The 19012-nt window shown below is 36.3% G+C and overlaps 1 protein-coding gene across 6 annotated transcripts in view; it reads left to right on the top strand.

The window, feature by feature from the left end:
* LOC136032870 (microtubule-associated serine/threonine-protein kinase 3-like) overlaps window positions 1-19012 on the top strand; it is a 217535-nt gene that overhangs the window by 81944 nt on the left and 116579 nt on the right. Inside the window, exon 1 of one of the 6 annotated variants that reach the window (XM_065713288.1) lies at window positions 1391-1946. The exons of the other annotated variants lie outside the window; for them this stretch is intronic. Within the exon in view, the coding sequence (XP_065569360.1) occupies window positions 1893-1946 (54 nt within the window). The 5' untranslated portion in view covers window positions 1391-1892. Of the gene's footprint in view, window positions 1-1390; window positions 1947-19012 lie in introns of those variants that run through there. 6 annotated transcript variants of the gene reach the window in all.

Genomic DNA, 19012 nt, shown 5'->3' with positions numbered 1-19012 from the left:
TATGGTTCGGAAGCGTAGGCGCTTCGAAATACGTTGAGGGGCTGCTAGATGTTTTCCAGGGAAATTACCTACGGATTGTTTTGGGTACCTGATTCACTGACCATATCTCAACTAGTAAGGTGTTCGAAAAATGTGGTTCAATACAGAATTCTAGGTCTATAATGAGAGAAAGGATGGGATGATTAGGACAAGTTCTGCGAATGAAGGATGATAGATTTCCAAAGATCGTCCTTGTCGGTCAACCTCTAGAGTCAAACGAAAAGAGGATCGTCCCTGAGTGGAGTCGGAGAATGCCATACAAAGAGATTTAGGAAAAATGAGACCTTCTTGTGAGGGTGTATAGAGAGAGGGTTTGAATAGATTGGGATAGAAGAGGAGCTTGCTTAGCTGTGTTGGCCTCAGGGGGGTTGTTGCTGCTGTTAGTTGTTGATAGTAGTAGTGGTATTAGTATTGGTAGTGATATTCATTATGTATTTTTCGTTGGAAAAACCCTGTAGTTTATCTTCTCTTGCGAACTAAACTCTACAGTAACAAAATTCGCACTTTATCACATTCAGAACATTTATTTGATTTTCACAATTGCTTCCAGCTTAACTGCATCTCCCCACCCCCCCAAAAAAAGAAAAAAAGTCCTAAATTCTACTCAAGGTCTGGGTACTCCTTTTCCATATTATCAAATAAAACGGTTTTTTATGAATGCCTCCTCCAGGCAGTAATTATGTAATTCTTATACAAAAATACCTTTTGTTTTTTTATTGAAGAAATGTGTTTTCTGATGTTTTCATCGAAGAAATTGAGGATCAAGCTAAATTGCCTCCTTGCTAGATTTAAAACCACGTTTTGCCCCCTCCTAATTTTTGACCATGTTTAATAAAAAATAACTTGTTTATTAAGGCTTGGCGCAGAGCCAAATCTCAATAAATTCTTTTCGACAAAATTCTTCAAACAGCATTCCTTATGTCTTTTGCGATTCATTTCAGTTGATTTGATACCAAGCGACTTTACAATTTCTGTCGAAAGTGTTATATAGTGCGTGACTTCATGGTCCTTTGCCTGACTTCCTTACCTTTGATCCTGCCAATCATTTTACGTCGGAGATCCAAGCACATATGCCATATTTTTATCTAGAAAAATTGTGCAAAATGAAGCTGAGGAATTATCTAAAAAATATGAGATATTATGGAACAGTCAAGAATTCTTGAGAGGGGGGGGGGAATTACTGCCGGCTTACCTGCCAAGAAAAATATGAGATATTATGGGACAGTCAAGAATTCTTGAGAGGGGGGGGGGCAATTACTGCCTGCTTATCTGCCAAGAAAAATATGAGATATTATGGGACAGTCAAGAATACTGAGAGGGGGAGGGGGCAATTACTGCTTGCTTGCATGCCAAGCGACTTACTCATAATCATGTGATTGATATACTTTCCGTTATTAACATGTATATTGATAATTTTAATTATTGACAATGTCAAAAGACTTCTATTGATCATTCAGCCATTGCCCCTACGATCATACATGGCTCATAGACTTCAGAATTTAGTCCAGTCCTACTAAAAATGTTTTTTGCGTCATTAAACCGAGTTTCCTGTCCTTGTTGATGTTTCCTTCCGTTACGCCTGTGGCTGTTTGCAAATTATGAAACCTTTTTTTCTAAATTTGAGTTAGAACCTACATTAGACACGGCGTTCGCTGAAAACGCTTCTGGTGTTTGAGACGGAACATAAATAAAAGAAGAAAATGAAAAAGAATCCTGTTGGATCAGTTTCGACGCTTAGTTGATTTGTTCCAATATAGGAGCACTTACATTATGATCGGATTACTGATGATAGTTTGATAATATGATATTAAATACTTGCATAGTGAAAATGAAAAGATAATACCTTGTAAGCTATGTTCCGAAAGTTGAAACGAGGTCTTTTTTCTTGGTCGGACTCTGACTCAGAGGTAAGTCAGAATGTTGTGACATTTTGTATAGGGCGGTGAAAAAGTTGAAAAAAATATCGTGTTACCCCTCCAATTTCCTCCTCTGCAAAAGTAAAGGTACTTGTCTATTATATAAAACATACTCGAGAAGTGAAGTTTGGTTAATGCTAATGGAAAACAAAATATGATAAAAGTAGAATACTTTATTAGCAAAATTGTGAAAACTACAACTTGGGAATATACTCCCAGAACGCAGTGTTACACTTCCAAAAATATTGCTTCTCTTAAGAGTACTAAGTCATGGTGTGTCCATTGACCGGTGTTTTGTTTTGGGCAACAACCCCTTATCTTATAAAAATATAAAAGCCTGTTCTTCGGTCCTAAGAAAATCCCAAATCTTAACTTGAACATTCATGGGGAGATGTTATGGTACTTGTGTATTATTCAGAACACACTCAATAAGTGAAGTTAGGTTCTTTTGTGCATCAAACTACGATGCAGGTACATTTTAATTAGGCAAACCTAACCTAACCTAAATTTTCCTTCTAGTAAGAGTATAAAGTCATGTTGTTTCCATTGACGCACTGTTTTGTTGTGGGCAACAACCCCTTATCCTGGAAAAACATTATTGCATCTTTTTCAGTCTTTGGCAAATTCCAAATCTTCGTTTCAAAATCCATCTTCAACCACTGTCTTCTATCACTATGCGTAACAAACTGAATTGAGTTTTGTCTTTATGGCTATGAAACTGGATTTTCGTATCTTAGTTTGTTTCACGAAAGAATCTAACTTAACTTATTGAGTGTGTTCTGAATAATACACAAGTACCGATATTATATTCTATCACTAGTCAAAGAAAACTAACTAGTGTCCTCAAGAATCGTGTTAATAATGAACTTTCCTCTGTCTTTGAGACGGTCAGCCGACGCCGAAGCTCCCGATTCCATAATTCACAAATGATCTTCACAATTTATCTAATAAAGTATTTAAAATTTCATCATACTTTATTGTCACCAAATTTCACTTCTCGAGTGTGTTTTATACAATAGACAAGTACCAAAGTAAATCCCAAGGGGCTGGAAACTATTTTTGGCAATTGCATTTTATAGCGACCACATTTGGTATTTGATTTATAATGAAACCGGTTTTTTGTGCCCACTCAGAGATAATCAGCTTAGCCTGTGCGACATAAACGGTAACTATGCAGGTATATTTTCATTAAATACTTAATATATAGAGGTGGTTAGGTATTTAATATAATGCCTTCTGGACGGCCTGTTTCCCATAATTGTCGTTGTATTTTCCACTAAAGTATTATATTTTCGTCACATTTTGGTATATTTCCTTGGGATGAGCCTAACTTCACTTCTTTGGTGTGGTCGCTATAACACGTAATTACTCTTTTTTCTCCCAATTGTGCCTACGTTCCTACCTAATGTGCTTCCAATTTACCACTTTTGACTATGTCAGAACCTCGGCGTCTTGCATACGAATGCAACTGATGACTAATTCCTGAGACAAGAATCTTGTTCCGTAGCTCAGCAGTGAGATTAAAAAGATATATGATATCATTTCTTCTTCTGATTTATTAAAATCTGGAATATTTCCTTCGAAGGATTCCTCTAATGTTTATTTTCTTCTTATCTGTTCGTCTGCAAGGTGCCCAGTGGGCGATGATTTGAAGTAAACGGAAAAGACCTATTTAGCGAGCTAACATCAAAAGCTTGCCTTCGACTTTGCGTGACAGTAGTCCCCTTACCTAATTTCAGTGACAAAGACTAGACTTTAGCAAGTCTACTTTTAGAATGTGCTTTATTCCTTATATTATAAGTCTAATTGAGATTTTAATGAGCTGTCCTACCCTCAATAATAGCGACATTAGTCATTTTACCTAATTTTGGTGTGAGAGACTATTTCCTTACAGACAACTTTTTTAATATTTGGCACTTTAACATGGAATTGGTTTGAAAAACAAATGATACGACTAAACGTTTTATTCCAGGAAAATAATTATTTTTCTTTTTGAAAAATAGAGACATCAACGTATGCTTTAAAATAATGGATAAAATTTCTGACTCTAAAGACTCAAATGGTGTGTTTCGCCTTATTTTCTCACCAATAGTTGTGTTGTTAATAAAACATTCAGGCAAAATATAAAGGTGAATCGTTGCGTTGGAATTCGTTCTAATAGCTTGCGGAAACCCCTAAACATGTTGGGTTTGGTAAAAACGTTACCTTTCAGCATAAATTTAAAAACGTAAAGAGTTTAGAATGTAAAGGAATACTATTCATACTTGAATACAGAATAAGGGGGTAAGGAAAAACCTTTCTAAGGAGTGTTGGAAGCTCCCCGTGCATGTTTGTTTTTGTAAAATACAAACCTACGCAAAAATATTCCGATATTAGGGCTTTACTAAGTTTACTATTTATCACGCCAAACCTTTCGCCCTTGTAGCAGCACTTCAGATCCCTCGTATAAACACTGATGTGAAGATATATGCAATTGTCGATTTATCACTCTCTTCTTTTCCTTTAATCGCATAGCTTTTTTGTTTGTCCAAGGAAATAATGTAATAGAGACATCTTTTTATTGCAAACCTTGGTATATAAAATCCAGTAAATTGCAAAACAAATGACTATTCTTTAATTTAATTTCTTTTTTAAATGTTGATTGTTTGGACAATCACCACATTAAATGTTGATCGCTGTTTAAAAGGTTGAACATTTACCTCACTGCTGTTTTGATGCGTATATTTCAGTAAAGTTGGTTAAAAGTCAAAAATAATATTTATCTTCCACTTCCCTCTTGTTATAAAAAATAAATAAATAAAAATAGCAACGGAGCTGTGGTCCAATGAATTCTCAGGGTCGTTTTTAATTTCTTGAAGGAAACTAAATGCCGGAAAATATTATTCAACAATTTTATAATTAGTTCTAGTTTGAGTCTGAGTCAAGCATGATATCTCTTAAGAGTTAGTTTACCTATTACGCAATATTTGTCCATGTTTTTATCCAATTCAGGGAGAACAAATTTCGCTCCAAAAGAATGATGTTTGCGCTAAATAAATAGGCGACTTTCATTTTGACTAACAGCAATATTCGTTCCGTGTAATAACAACTAAAAAAGTGTCAAAAGAATCTTTTTCTCCAAATGGGGTGGGTGAGGTCGTAGGGAAAGCTTTAAGGGAAATGAGGACTTTTTGGGAGGTTATAAAGAAGGGGGGCTTTCAATAAACTGAAACAGAGGAGGAGCGTGCGTAGCTGTATTGGCCTCAATCGGCTTGATACTGCAGTGAGTTTAGTAGTAGTAGCAATAGTAGTGTTAAAACAACTTGAATTTACAAAAAACGAAAGGAGGAAAGAATGCTCATACAATTATAATATTAAAAAAAGAAAAAAATGAGCATATCAGCCAACTTTGGGTGGAACTCGGTTCAGTTTATCGAACCTCCCATACAATCTGCGGTTCAAAATGTAGATTGTAATCATGGGCAGTCCAACAGCGCTGCCTAACTAAAGAGAGATGTGGCACAATGTATTATTTATTTATTTATTACATTTCTTTTACCAAGGCACTTCATGTAGAAGGAGTTTTTTTTCAACTTCTCAACTTTGTTAATATCAAGTAATGAATACATGGATCTCCTTTAACACACCCACAAAAGGCTCCATGGCCTGTGAACGTAGGGAAGAACATGACAATCATATCACAAGATCCATAATACAAAATAAGGGAAATAAACAAGGAGAGGGAAAAAAATAACAAAAAAGAAAAACCGGAAAATGCAAATAGTTCTGTCAAACCTTTTTTTTATTATTTAGACTAAATTGAACTGGCCAACTAATATATATTACTATTATTACTTATGAAAAAAAAGAATAAGAAGAAAAATTAACCCAAGTGACTTTTCATTAATCTTTTGAAGACCCGGATGTAGTGGCAATCTCTGATTTTCTTTGGCAGAGAGTTCCAAACCCTACTACATGCGCATATAGGGCCAAAATCTGAGCTCAAGGTTGGGGTTCGAACAACTAATGAAGATTTAGACGAACTCGGGGTTGTAACAATTTCGAAAAACTAGAGGGAAGTTGACCATGAAGATATTCATGAATAAAAATAGCACAAGATAGGAAATACTGTGGACGGAACCTAAGGAGAGATTTTGTTGACGCAGTATTAGTATCTGAAACTTACTGACGGGACTTTTCCTGAAGAAGAGAAAGTGGTTTTAATAGGGATGGGAAAGTGCTCATCCTAACAATAGAACAATAATTTATATACGGCTGTATTAGAGAATTATAAATAAGCTTTAAAATACGTCCAGGAAAAATATACCTTAGGTTACGTATTATACCTAAGTTTCTTGACACTTTTAATCAGAGAAGGTTAATATGGTTCTTAAATGAAAGATTCTCATTGACAAGGACTTCTAGAAACCTAACAAACGTATTTTTGTGATCTAGAAATAATACCTTCAGAACTTGGAATAATGTTCAAACCAGGAAAGCCAATTCTAGAATAAAACGAAACTTAAGACTTGGAAATATTCAAAGCGAGACATTTTGCTCCAAACCACTCATAAGCTCTGTCCGTCAGTATTTGAAGCTATATTACCAAATCATTTTGATCCTGTTCGACACACACAACCGTACTATCATGAGCAAATGCAAATAAATCAAAATTTTGTTCAATATATACTGAATTGGGATACTAAAACTCATCTGGGTGACATATATTGCAACAAATAGGCCTTGGAGCATCTCTTATAGCCCAATATAAGTCATTGGCATATACAATGTAAAGCAAAGGACCAATAATAGACCCTTGTGGAATTCCAAAGTCTACTTCGGCCTTAATATCAGACCCTGGATCAAAAGAAATAAACAGGCCATGAAGACAGGGTTGCAACCATTCTAATGCTTCTCCCCGGACATAAAAATGTGAAAATTTTGCAAGAAGAATATCATGGGACAAACTGTCGAAAGCTTTTCACATCCAAAAAAATTGCTGCTGACGTTTTCTTCAAGTCTTAAACATTATTCACAAAATTGATGAGGCCAATATAAGCCTTTTCAGTAGAATGCTGTGGACGAAACCCAAACTGGTGCTCATGAGTTGTAGAAACTTCGAAAGGGGCTCATTCGATGGGAAATTGGAAGAGCCAGTGCCCTTTTTAATAGTCGAAAGTGACCTGAGGGCAAACAGCGCTCTCGCCCATCATTTCCAAAACACATCCAATCAAAATTTTGAGATAGCTATTTTGTTCAGCCTAAGGGTAAGGTCTGAAAATTATATCTTTGATGATGCCTACCCCCCACAGGCCTTAGGGCAATGATTGTAAGTTATACCCTCGGGGCATAAAAGGTTTTTTATAGAAAGAGTGATCGTATAGACCTCGGAGGGGGCTCATTTGATTGGCTATCAGCAGTTCTACTGCTCTTTTCAAGAGTCAAAGGGTACTTGTCGGTTATTGGAAACAAATGCAAAAATTACGCTTAAGTCGCATTTAAGAAAACCGGTTTCATAGTTACATTACAAAAACAAAACGTAGATGATACAAGGCATTGGACTTCGACATAATGCATCGGATTTGTATAATTTGGGCTATATATTTGCACATTAGGGATGGTGATGGGGTTAGGCTAAGTTTCCATAATTTTCTTTCTACAGTATTATTTTATCATCATGTTTGGTTATATTTCATTAGGATTAACCTAACGTCACTCCTTGGGTGTGTTTCAAATAACCGACAAGTACTGAAAGGTTCAGTTATTGTATCTTTGAACATTAACCCCCCCCCCACCCGATAGCCCTTAGGGCAAGGGTTGTAACTTATGCCTCAAGGCCATATAAGGTCTTTATGGAAAGGGTGGTTGTGTAAACTTCAGAGGAGGCCTATTGGATTGGAAATTGAAAGGTCTAGTTTTCTCTTTAATAGTTGAAAGCTATTGGAGGGGAGTTACTCCCCCCCCCCACGTCTATCATTTCCCAACTACACCAAATCAAAATCTTGTGATAGCCAATTTGTGCAGCGTAGTTGAAAAGTCCAGTAATTATGTCTTTGGAGATTAATCCCCCCTCCAGAACCCTCTGGGCAAGGGTTGTAAGTTATTTCCCGGGAACATATAATGTTTAAATAGAAAAAGTGGTGGTTTAAACTTCGAAGGGGGCTGATTGCATTGGAAATCAGAAATACTAGTGCCCTTTTTAAGATTCGGGGTAACTAGCCCCCCTCCTTACGGTCTATTTTCCCCATAAGTATCCAATGGAAATTTTAAGAAAGCCATTTGTTCAGGGCGATTTTCAAGGATTTTTTCTTGGGGGGGGGTGAACTGTATCACAGCACGCCGTCTGTATGCAGTGTGTCAAAAGGGTATAACAGCAATATCTTAGGGACAGTTTGGTGCGTAATGTTGAAACTAATGAGGCTTGCTGTGAGGGATGTTGAACTAACCAAAATGAAACATTTCCTTCCTAATGCTACTGCTTCTACCCATACTACTACTACTGTTATTATTATTGCTACTTCTACTACTACTACTGCCACTAAAGCTTTGGCTACCGCTATTAATTATGCTGCAGCTACTACTACTACCGCTGTTAAAACTACGGGTATTAAGGCGAAAATTTTGGGATATAAAGAAACTGTATGGAACTAAATCGATACACACTATCCCACACAGGTTGTCAAGTGGGCGTATTAGAAATGGTTCAGGAAGAGTTGATGGTATTAAGCCGAAATTTTCAGTTGAAGGGGATATTGAAGAAACCAAAGGCGCTATGTGCATACTGCTGCTAAAGCTGCTACAACTATTGCTGCTACGCAAGCTAGGGGTCTTAAGGTGAAGTTTTTAAGGAATATTTAGGTGGATGTCGAACTGAATCAAAACAAACTATGAGCGTTTGGACTTTAAAAAAGGTGACAAAGCAATATCTCAAGAATAGCTTACATTATTAAGTTAGACCTTTAAGAGTAAGTGGTTGGGGGGTGCTAAACTAGCCAGAAGGCACTATATGTATACTTTAATACTACTACTACAGTTACTGCAACTAATGACGCTAAGGGTACTAAGGTGAGACTTTTAGGGAGCGTTTAGGGAGAGATTCAATTAAACAAAAGAAACTGTATGCATGCAGGTTTTCAAAGGGGCATATGAACTATATCATAGGTAGTACCACTCATTAATAGCTAGAAATATCATTGAAACTTTTAAAGGAGTTCATTCGATTCAAACTTAAAAGTTAAAGTGTTCTTTTTAAGAGTAAAAAGAGATTGGAGGGCAGCAGCCCTTCTCTCAAGCGCATCCATTTTCCAAACATATCCAGTCAAAATTCTGAGAAATCCATTTTGTTAAGTATAGTAGAACGGTCCAGCAACAAAGTCTTTTGGGGTATTGGGCATGTCAACCCCTCACAATTATGCAATTGATCCACTATGCTTTACAACTAAATGTTGCTTTAAAACCAAATAAAAGGACATTTTGTTTATGATTGCCGTTTAATTAGCTTAATTAAACGAAGACACCTCAGCAATATATCAAGAACGACTGGGGGTATTAAGTTGAAACTTTTTGGGCTACTACTATTAACTACTTCCATTCTTACAATTTGAATAAATACAAAGAGTGTAAGTGTATCCAGGTTGTCAAGGACCATAAATAAAATCTTTTGGGGATGATTTTAAGCTTTGGTTTTCAGGTCAACTTGATCAGGTATAAAATAGAATAAAACAAAATTATTTGTCAGGATTAAAATTGTTGAAAAAGTTTCTCCAACATACAATGAGCAAGCCAGACCATGAATTCTTATTGAAAAAACCGAAAAGATATTAAAAGAATTTTGGTACTTGTGTCTAATAGCCACCACACTCAAGTTCTGTCGAGAAGTGAAGTTTGCCTAATGCTATTGAAATAAAACAAAATGTGATGAAAATGTAATACTTTATCAACAAAATTGCAAAAACTACAACAAAGAATTATGGAAAAGGGGCCGCCCAGACCTCATTACATTAATATGCAACCTAACCTAACCAAAAAACGACTAAATTTTTAATTAAAATGTATCTACAGTGTAGTTTCACACCGAAATAGCTAATATTGTCTGGTATAAAGACCCTGAAAACCGGTCGATGGAAAAGACTATGTAAATAAAAAAAGCAAGCAGAAATTAATTTAAAAAACTTTCCCACAAAACAAGTTTTTCAAAGAAATGTAAAGAGCTCCATTAAGCCAAAAATGGGCAGAAATAAAGTCCAATAATCTTCCAAGTGCAAAACTACCACAAACCACTATCAATGAATAAATGAAACCCGAAATGAACAGAAGTTACAATAGATAGCCATGTAAAACTCAAAACGAACAAAGAATTAACATTAGTAGGGCTTGTAACCCCCATGCCCTCTCAAGACCAGAACATTATTTACGCTTTTCTGAAAACAAAATAATTTAAATGTTTTCACTATTTACTTTAATAAATAAAAAGCTATTAAAACTTTGAGAAATAAATATCAGTATATGTGGGTTAAACTGACAATCCACGGTCATTTTTTTTTTCAGTAAAGTGCAAATTATGTTGTAGTCTTGAGAAGGCACACAATTTTGAAAGGCAAATTTTTGACTAGAAGAATGTGTTATGAAATACCTTTTTTCAAGGTATTTTTCCATTGAAAATTATTTCGAATTGGTAATTCTGAAGTTAGTATTAGTTGTGTATATAGAGTTAGCAGAGAAGTTGAATATTTTAACTTTTGATAAAAAATTAAATAATTTTTTTTTCAACTGAAAGTAAGAAGGAACGTTAAAACTAAAAACGAACAGAAATTATTACGTATATGAGGGGGTTGCCCCCTCCTTAATGTCGTGCTCTTTACGCTAAAGTTTGACCTTTTGTTTCACTTATTTAAGAATGACTCCTGATACACAAAGACCGTTTAATTAGAATAATCAACTTTTTTTAGATTCAAAAACACTTTAGCGTGAAAAGCCAGGTACTGAAGAGGGGCAACCCCCCTAATATATGTTATTATTTCTGTTCTTTTTTAGTTTTAAGGTTGTTCCTTACTTTCAGTTGAAATTTTTTGAAATTTAGTTTCTGATAGTTTTTTAATAAATGCCAGGAAATCCAGCTCCCTCTCCATAAAAAATTACCTCCCCCACAAAAACTCCTCCATGGAAAGATCTTCCCACGTAAACACCCGTGACAGAAAATCCCCCACCCCGAATAATATTTTTATCCTCCCAATAGCCAGTACTATATGTTAGCAATGAGCAAACTTCATAACTTGCAGCCCTTTCCCAGGGGCTGTGGGGGGTCAAGTCATCCTCAAACACATGGTTATTAGATCTTTCGGCCATGCTGAAGGAAATGGCTATCTCACAATTTCGATTGGATAATTTTTGGGTAAAAAAGGGGTGGAGGGGGTGCTAGCTGCCCTCGAATGTTATTGGTCACTCAAAAAGGATACTAGAACTTTTGATTTCCGATCAAATGAGCCCTCTTCCGATCTTCTCGGATCACTGGTTTGACACAATCACCCCTTAAAAACAAAACAGAAACAAATAGACATGCATCTGTGATCTTGCTTCTGGCAAAAAAAAATTAAAATGCCACTTTTTGTATATAGAAGGTTGAAACCTTTACAGTAGGGTTCTCTGATGTGATGGAACTCATGGCGTGATCTTCATGAAGATCAATTGATTTTAGGGTCTTTCCCTCCTTTTTAAAAATCAGGCAAATTTTCTCAGGCTTGTAACTTTTGATGGGTAACATTAAGCTTCTTGAATTTTATATGTTTGAGTAAGCATCAAAATTACATTCTATTGATGTATCTATCATTATCAAGCCTCTGTTTCTTACAGTTTCTATCAAACAGTTCGTGGTAACGAACTGTAGTAAGGAGCGATCCGGCTCAATAGTAACCAAAACTCTAAAAAATTGAATTTTGATATAAATAGCTACATCAAAAGAATCACATTTTAATGCTGATTTTAAATATATAAGTTTCATCAAGTTTAGTCTTAGCCATCAAAAGTTACGAGCCTGAGAAAAATTTGCCTTATTTAGGAAAATAGGGGGAAACACCCCCTAAAAGTCGTAGGATCTTAACGAAAATGACACCATCAGATTCAACGTATCAGAGAACCCTACTGTAGAAGTTTCTAGCTCCTATCTACAAAAATATGGAATTTTGCATTTTTTGCCAGAAGACAAATCACGGGTGCGTGTTTATTTGTTTGTTTTTTTGTTTTGTTTTTTTTTTCCCCAGGGGTCATCGTATCGACCAAGTGGTCCTAGAATGTCGCAAGAGGGCTCATTCTAACGGAAATGAAAAGTTCTAGTGCCCTTTTTAAGTGACCAAAAAATTGGAGGGCATCTAGGCCCCCTCCCACGCTCATTTTTTTCCCAAAGTCAACGGATCAAAATTTTGAGATAGCCATTTTGTTGAGCATAGTCGAAAATCTTTATAACTATGTTTTTGGGGATGACTTACTCCCCCACAGTCCCTGGGGGAGGGGTTGCAAGTTACAAACTTCATCCAGTGTTTACATATAATAATGGTTATTGGGAAGTGTGCAGACGTTTTCAGGGGGATTTTTTTGGTTTTGGGGGTAGGGTTGAGGGAGGGGGCTATGTGGGAGGATCTTTCCTTGGAGAAATATGCCATGGGGAAAAAAAATTCAATGAAAAGGGCGCAGGATTTTCTAGCATTACTAAAAAAAAACAATGAAAAAATAAACATGAAAACGTTTTTTCAAATGAAAGTAAGGAATAGCATTGAAATTTAAAACAAACAGAGATTATTACGCATATGAAGGGTTCTAAAAATACTTTAGCATAAAGAGCGAGGTATTTAGGAGGAGATAAATACCTCGCTCTATATGCTAAAATATTTTTAGTGATTTCAACTATTTATTCTACGGCCTATTTGATTCAGGGGTCATTCTTAAAGAATTGGAACAAAACTTACGATTTAGTGTAAAGAGCGAGGTATTAACGAGGGTAAAAACCCCCTCGTACACATAATAAAAATATAAGAATATAAAAGTTTGTTACGTAAGTTAATTCTTAAGTTACGTATATTTTTTACTAATAAAAACGTTCGTTGAATATTAAAAGTTCTAGTAGCCTTTTTAAGTAACCGAAAAATTGGAGGGCAGCTAGGCCTCCTTCCCCACCCCTTATTTCTCAAAATCATCTGATCAAAACTAAGAGAAAGCCATTTAGCCACAAAAAAAAATAATATACTAATTTCATTTCAATAATTTATGTGCGGAGGGCCAAAATCAAACATGCATTAATTCAAAAACGTTCAGAAATTAAATAAAAAAAACTAGTTTTTTTAACTGAAAGTAAGGAGCGACATTAAAACTTAAAACGAACAGAAATTACTCCGTATATGAAATGGGTTGTCCCCTCCGCAGTCCCACGCTCTTTACGCTAAAGTTTTTAGTTGTTTTAAAAAGTAGAATTGTGGCAAAGAGTCAAACTTTAGCGTAAAGAGCGAGGGACTGCGGAGGGGACAACCCATTTCATATACGGAGTAATTTCTGTTCGTTTTAAGTTTTAATGTCGCTCCTTACTTTCAGTTAAAAAAACTAGTTTTTTTTTTATTTAATTACTTAAGAGCCACATCGCTCCTTATTTACAGATCGTCACCACGAACTGTTTGATAAGATTTTTATGGCACTTGGTATTAACCAAGTGACATATAGCAATCGCCAATTCTGTCGGTCTGTCGGTCTGTCTATCGGTCCCGGTTTTGCTACTTTAGGCACTTCCAGGTAAGCTAGGACGATGAAATTTGGCAAGCTTATCAGGGACCGGACCAGATTAAATTAGAAATAGTCGTTTTCCCGATTTGACCATCTGGGGGGGGGAGTGGGGGGCCGGTTAATTCGCAAAAAATAGAAAAAAAGAAGTATTTTTAACTTATGAGCAGGTCATTGGATCTTAATGAAATTTGATGTTTGGAATGATATTGTGTCTCAGAGCTCTTATTTTGAATCCCGACCGGACCTGATGACACAGGGGGGAGTTGGAGGGGGGAAACCTAAAGTCCCGGTTTTGCTACTCTAGGCACTTCCAGGTAAGCTAGGACGATGAAATTTGGCAAGCGTATCAGGGACCGGACCAGATTAAATTAGAAATAGTCGTTTTCCCGACTTGACCATCTGGGGGGGGGGGGAGTGGGGGGCCGGTTAATTCGGAAGAAATAGAAAAAATTAGAAATACTTAATTAGAAAAAAATAGAAAAACTAGAAATAGAAAGTATTTTTAACTTATGAGCGGGTGATTGGATCTTAATGAAATTTGATGTTCGGAATGATATTGTGTCTCAGAGCTCTTATTTTAAATCCCGACCGCATCTGATGACATTGGGGGGAGTTGGAGGGGCGGGGGAACCTAAAACCTTGGAAACACTTAGAGTGGAGGGATCGAGATGAAACTTGATGGGAAAAATAAGCGCAAGTCCCAGATACATGATTGACATAATCGGAATTGATTCGCTCTCTTTGGGGTAGTTGGGGGGGGGGGAGTAATTCTTAAAAATTAGAAAAAGTGAAGTATTTTCAACTTACGAACGTGTGATCTGATCTCAATGAAATTTGATGTTTAGAAGGATATCGTGGCTCAGAGCTCTTATTTTAAACCCGACCGGATCTGGTGACATTGGGGGGGAGTTGGGAGGGGGAAACCTAAAACTTGGAACACACTTAGAGTGGAGGGATCGGGATGAAACTTGATGGGAAAAAAATACGAGTCCTAGATACATGATTGACATAACCAGAACGAATCCGCTCTCTTTTGGGTAGTTGGGGGGGGGGGGGTAATTCTAAAAAAATAGAAAAAATGAGGTATTTTTTAACTTACGAACGGGTGATTGGATCTCCATGAAATTTGATATTTAGAAGGATATCGTGTCTCAAAGCTCTTATTTTAAATCCTGACCGGATCTGGTGACATTGGGGGGAGTTTGGGGTGGGGAAACCTGAAATGATGGGAAATGCTGAGATTGAAGGGATTGGGATGAAACTTGGTTGGAAAGATAAGCAGAAGTCTTGCATACGTGATTTACATAATTAGAACGGATCCACTCAATTGGGGGGGGGGGGGGTAATTCTGAAAAATAAGAAAAAATAACGTATTTTTAACTTACGAAGGAGTGATCGGATCTTCATGAAACTTCAAATTTAGAAGGACCCCGTAACTCTGATATCTTATTTTAAATCTCAACCGGATCAAGCGTAATTTGGGGGGGGGGAATTTGGGGGGACCGGAAATCTTAGAAAATACTTAAAGCGGTGAGGTCAGGAGGAAACTGGATGGAAAGGATAGAAACCTGTCTAAGATACGTGACTGACATAACTGGACCGGATCTGCTCTCTTTGGTGGAATAGGGGGGGGGGGGTAATTTTGAAAATTTAGGTATTTGTAACTTACGAAAGGGTGACCAGATCTTAATGAAATTTGATATTTAGAAGGATCTTGTGCTTTAAAGCTCTAATTTCAAATTCCGACCAGATCCTGTGACATTCGGGGGAGTTGGAGGGGGAAACCGGAATTCTTGGAAAACATGAAAATTGGGGTATTTTCATCTTACGAATAGATGATCGGATCGTAATGAAATTTGATTTTTAGAAGGAATTCATGTCTCAGAGCTCTCATTTCAAATCCCAACCAGATCTTTTGACATTGGGGGGAGTTGGAGGGGGAAATCTTGGAAAAACACTTGGAGTGGAGGAATCGGGATGAAGCTTGGTGGATAGAATAAACAAATGTCCTTGATACGTGATTGACAGAATCGTACTGGATTCGCTCTCTTTGGGGGAGTTGGGGGGAGGGGTTCAGTGATTTGGCGAGTTCGGTGCTTCTGGACGTGCTAGGGCGATGAAAATTGGTAGGTTTGTCAGGGAGCTGCACAATTTGACTTGATAAAGTCGTTTTCCCAGATTCGACCATCTGGGGGACAAAAGGGAGAGGAAAATTAGAAAAAATTAGGTATTTATAACTTACGAGTGGGTGATCGGATCTAAATGAATTTTGATAGTTAGAATGACTTTGTGACTCAGTGCTCTTATTTTAAATCTTGACCGGCATTAAGCCTCTTATTTTCCTTTTTAAATCAATCTATTGATTCATTGAATTTTGTTAGAGCTCATACCATATGAACTCTTGGCTCTTAGCTCTTCTTGCCTCGTCACAAGTGCCATACGAGCTCTTAGCTCTTGTTTTTTATGAAACGTCAGATGGGCTGAAGTCAATACCTAAAAACCCGTCTAACAAAGCTTCAGAATTCAAACTTAGTTCATTGTTTTTGTATCCAGGACCAAAGAAAAGGAAAACAACCAAAACTAAAGATGAACATTTTTTGTAAGAAGAAAAGCTTTTCTGAGGTATCTAAACTTGATGCGTAGTACTTTAATTCCAGTATTTATTATTTTTTGGCTCGTTTATTTATTAAAAAAAGATTTTATTATAAGGAAAATAGCCTTCATTGTAGCTGTCGAGTTTGACTATCCTTTTTTCAAAAAATAAGTTTTGTTTAACGTCAGATTAATTACCCTTAAAAAATAATTTCTAGTAGAAAATATGTTTAAAAAAGGGCAGATCTTTTTTATTTAAATTTCTCGTATCGTATTAAAATTAGTTTTACAAAGAATGATGATGTAATTCCTTTACAGGTGGGTAGAAAATTATAGCAAAACAATCAGTGTTTGAAAAGTGTTGATACTTTCTGTAAATCTATTTTCTTAGAGGACTCCTCAACTCCTTAAACATCCATCTTACCTGCGATCCGGATTTTAATCGTGTACCTGAGACCCAAAAAGGTTGAATGACCAAGTCCCTCTTGAGCTAATGGTAGTAAATCAATTAAGTCGGTGCATATCTATTTAAACATTATTCACCGTAACCTTAGTACATATACTTTCTTCGTAAAAAAGTCTATTTATGACAAATTGAGTCTGTTTTATTGCATTAATTCTACCACAGGCATAGCACTTAGTCAACAAGTCATGTGAATAATGTAAGTAATGCCAATGAATCAATCGTCTGACGTAATCGAATGACTATAATCTGTCACTCAATTTCGTGGTTTTCACCTGACTGGTTTTTTGGGTAGTCCATTCAAGCCTTCGTCTGAATATTTGATCGTGCGAAATTTTTGAAGGTCATTCTTACTGTGGCCCACCCTTCTGTCACTTCTTTGGTGGTTCTTTGTAGTTTGTTCCACTTTTAAACAAATTTTTCTTGCCAAAAACGTTGTAGCTAGGGACTCAATTTGTGGGGTGGGGTTACGTATTGGAACCACACCCCTCGCCTTGCTTTGGAGAAATAACCAGTTGACAGTGGGAATAGACACCTACTTAGAGCGGTTTCTACCTTCCCGAAATCCCATGATTATTTTGAGCACCCTTCCAAGTCTTATTCCCGCCACGTGAAAAATTTGTTCCTTTATATGTGCTTTTTTTATGAAAATAAGCTTTTGGTGAGAAATTGAATATTTCTGGCAGACAATTTAGTCTTGTCTCCTCTCAGGTTTTAGCGGAATATACATTACCGAAATGATACTTTTCCCTTATTTTATTTTTATTGTTTAATTTTCATTGACTGGTTACTTTGAGCGATCAGTATTAAAATAAACTAGAAAAAACTATGTTGAAATATGACCTTCTAAAACATAGGGATAATGACTAAGACCATTGATAGCTTTTTGTTACATTTATTACAATTTTGTTTTAGACCTTTGGGTGAGATTTTTGACAAAAATCGGACTTGGGTCATTCTAGCAGTGAGCTCGGTATATTTCAAAGTCTGTTTGAACTTTCTTTGATGTGTTTTTGGTAATTTAAGCTAGCTACCAGGACCAACACTTCTACTTAATTTCATGTTTGCATTTATAAAATACTCATATCTGCTGAAAATTACTAAAAGCAATTACATATGATTAAATTTAGATACTCAGCATGAAGTTAAGATGGACAAAAATAGGCTGCTCGACAGTTGAGGCACGTACATGGGAATTTTATTTGTAGAAGGCTGGCGCTCAGCAAAACGTAAGATACTGGCAAATGGGGACAATAACTGAAAGGAACATATCACGGAAAAATAACAAATACTATGCGATGTCTAGAGAAGGAGTCAGATGACTAAGCTGAAACGCTAAAACTTTTTTTTAGAATACTTTTTCTTAGTTAGTTTTTGCTAGGGAAAAAAAATTTGCATGTAATTTAACACTTAGAAGTAGACAGTAAAATGGGAAGAGGGCGATCGGATGTGCACTTTGTTTAAAGTGTATTTTCTGCATTATTATTTTTATGAGTTTGGGCATATGAAGGTTGAAAAAGAAGGCCATATTTAGGCTCAAATATTCATATTTATTTTATTTTAACCTTGAAGTGTTCTTAGATGTTTCTTGAACGGAATCATTCAGGGGCATGTGCAAGAATTTATCTTGAATATGGGCTAAAATCATCTAAATAAGAAAATAGATGAACTACTTAAAGATAGTACGAAATACCAGAAAACTTAAAGATTTTGAAATCTCAGCGGAATCAGAAACCCCCCTCTTCTGTGAACGTTATTGCGCCCATGCCCTATTTGTATACACGTGCGGGTATCATGGTTACAATATAGCGTTCGAAATATGGGTTGCTGTAAAATTTGTAAATTATACTTTATACGGACAAGCAAGAACATCACGAACCATGAATCAATCCTGTGCATTTTAAGGCAGGGCTGCCCACTATCCACCATCTGGTTCCTATATCTGATCGCCACTTGTTCCGCCAGACATGACACATTTTTACAAAGATACGTCTCTGCGCATCACAAGTTGTGCACTTCTGCCATGCGTAGTGTATACCATCTGGTGTGCACAATTTTTCTAAACGGGCAACCCTTCACTTTTAGGTGTGGCCCAAAAATTCTTCTATAATGTTTTTTTTCTATTAGCTGTGTCCTCATTACATTATCACATTTGGATATTTTCCATCTGATCATTTTATACATTTCTTATAAATCATATATGAAAGCTGCTTTTTGTTTTCAACTATTACGGCTACTTCAGTTTAAATATGATATTGTT

The sequence above is a fragment of the Artemia franciscana genome, chromosome 11, assembly GCF_032884065.1.
Source record: "Artemia franciscana chromosome 11, ASM3288406v1, whole genome shotgun sequence".
Taxonomy (NCBI): Eukaryota; Metazoa; Arthropoda; class Branchiopoda; order Anostraca; family Artemiidae; genus Artemia; species Artemia franciscana.
Note: the sequence above shows the minus strand (reverse complement) of the source record. Positions and strands in the feature narration are given on the sequence as shown.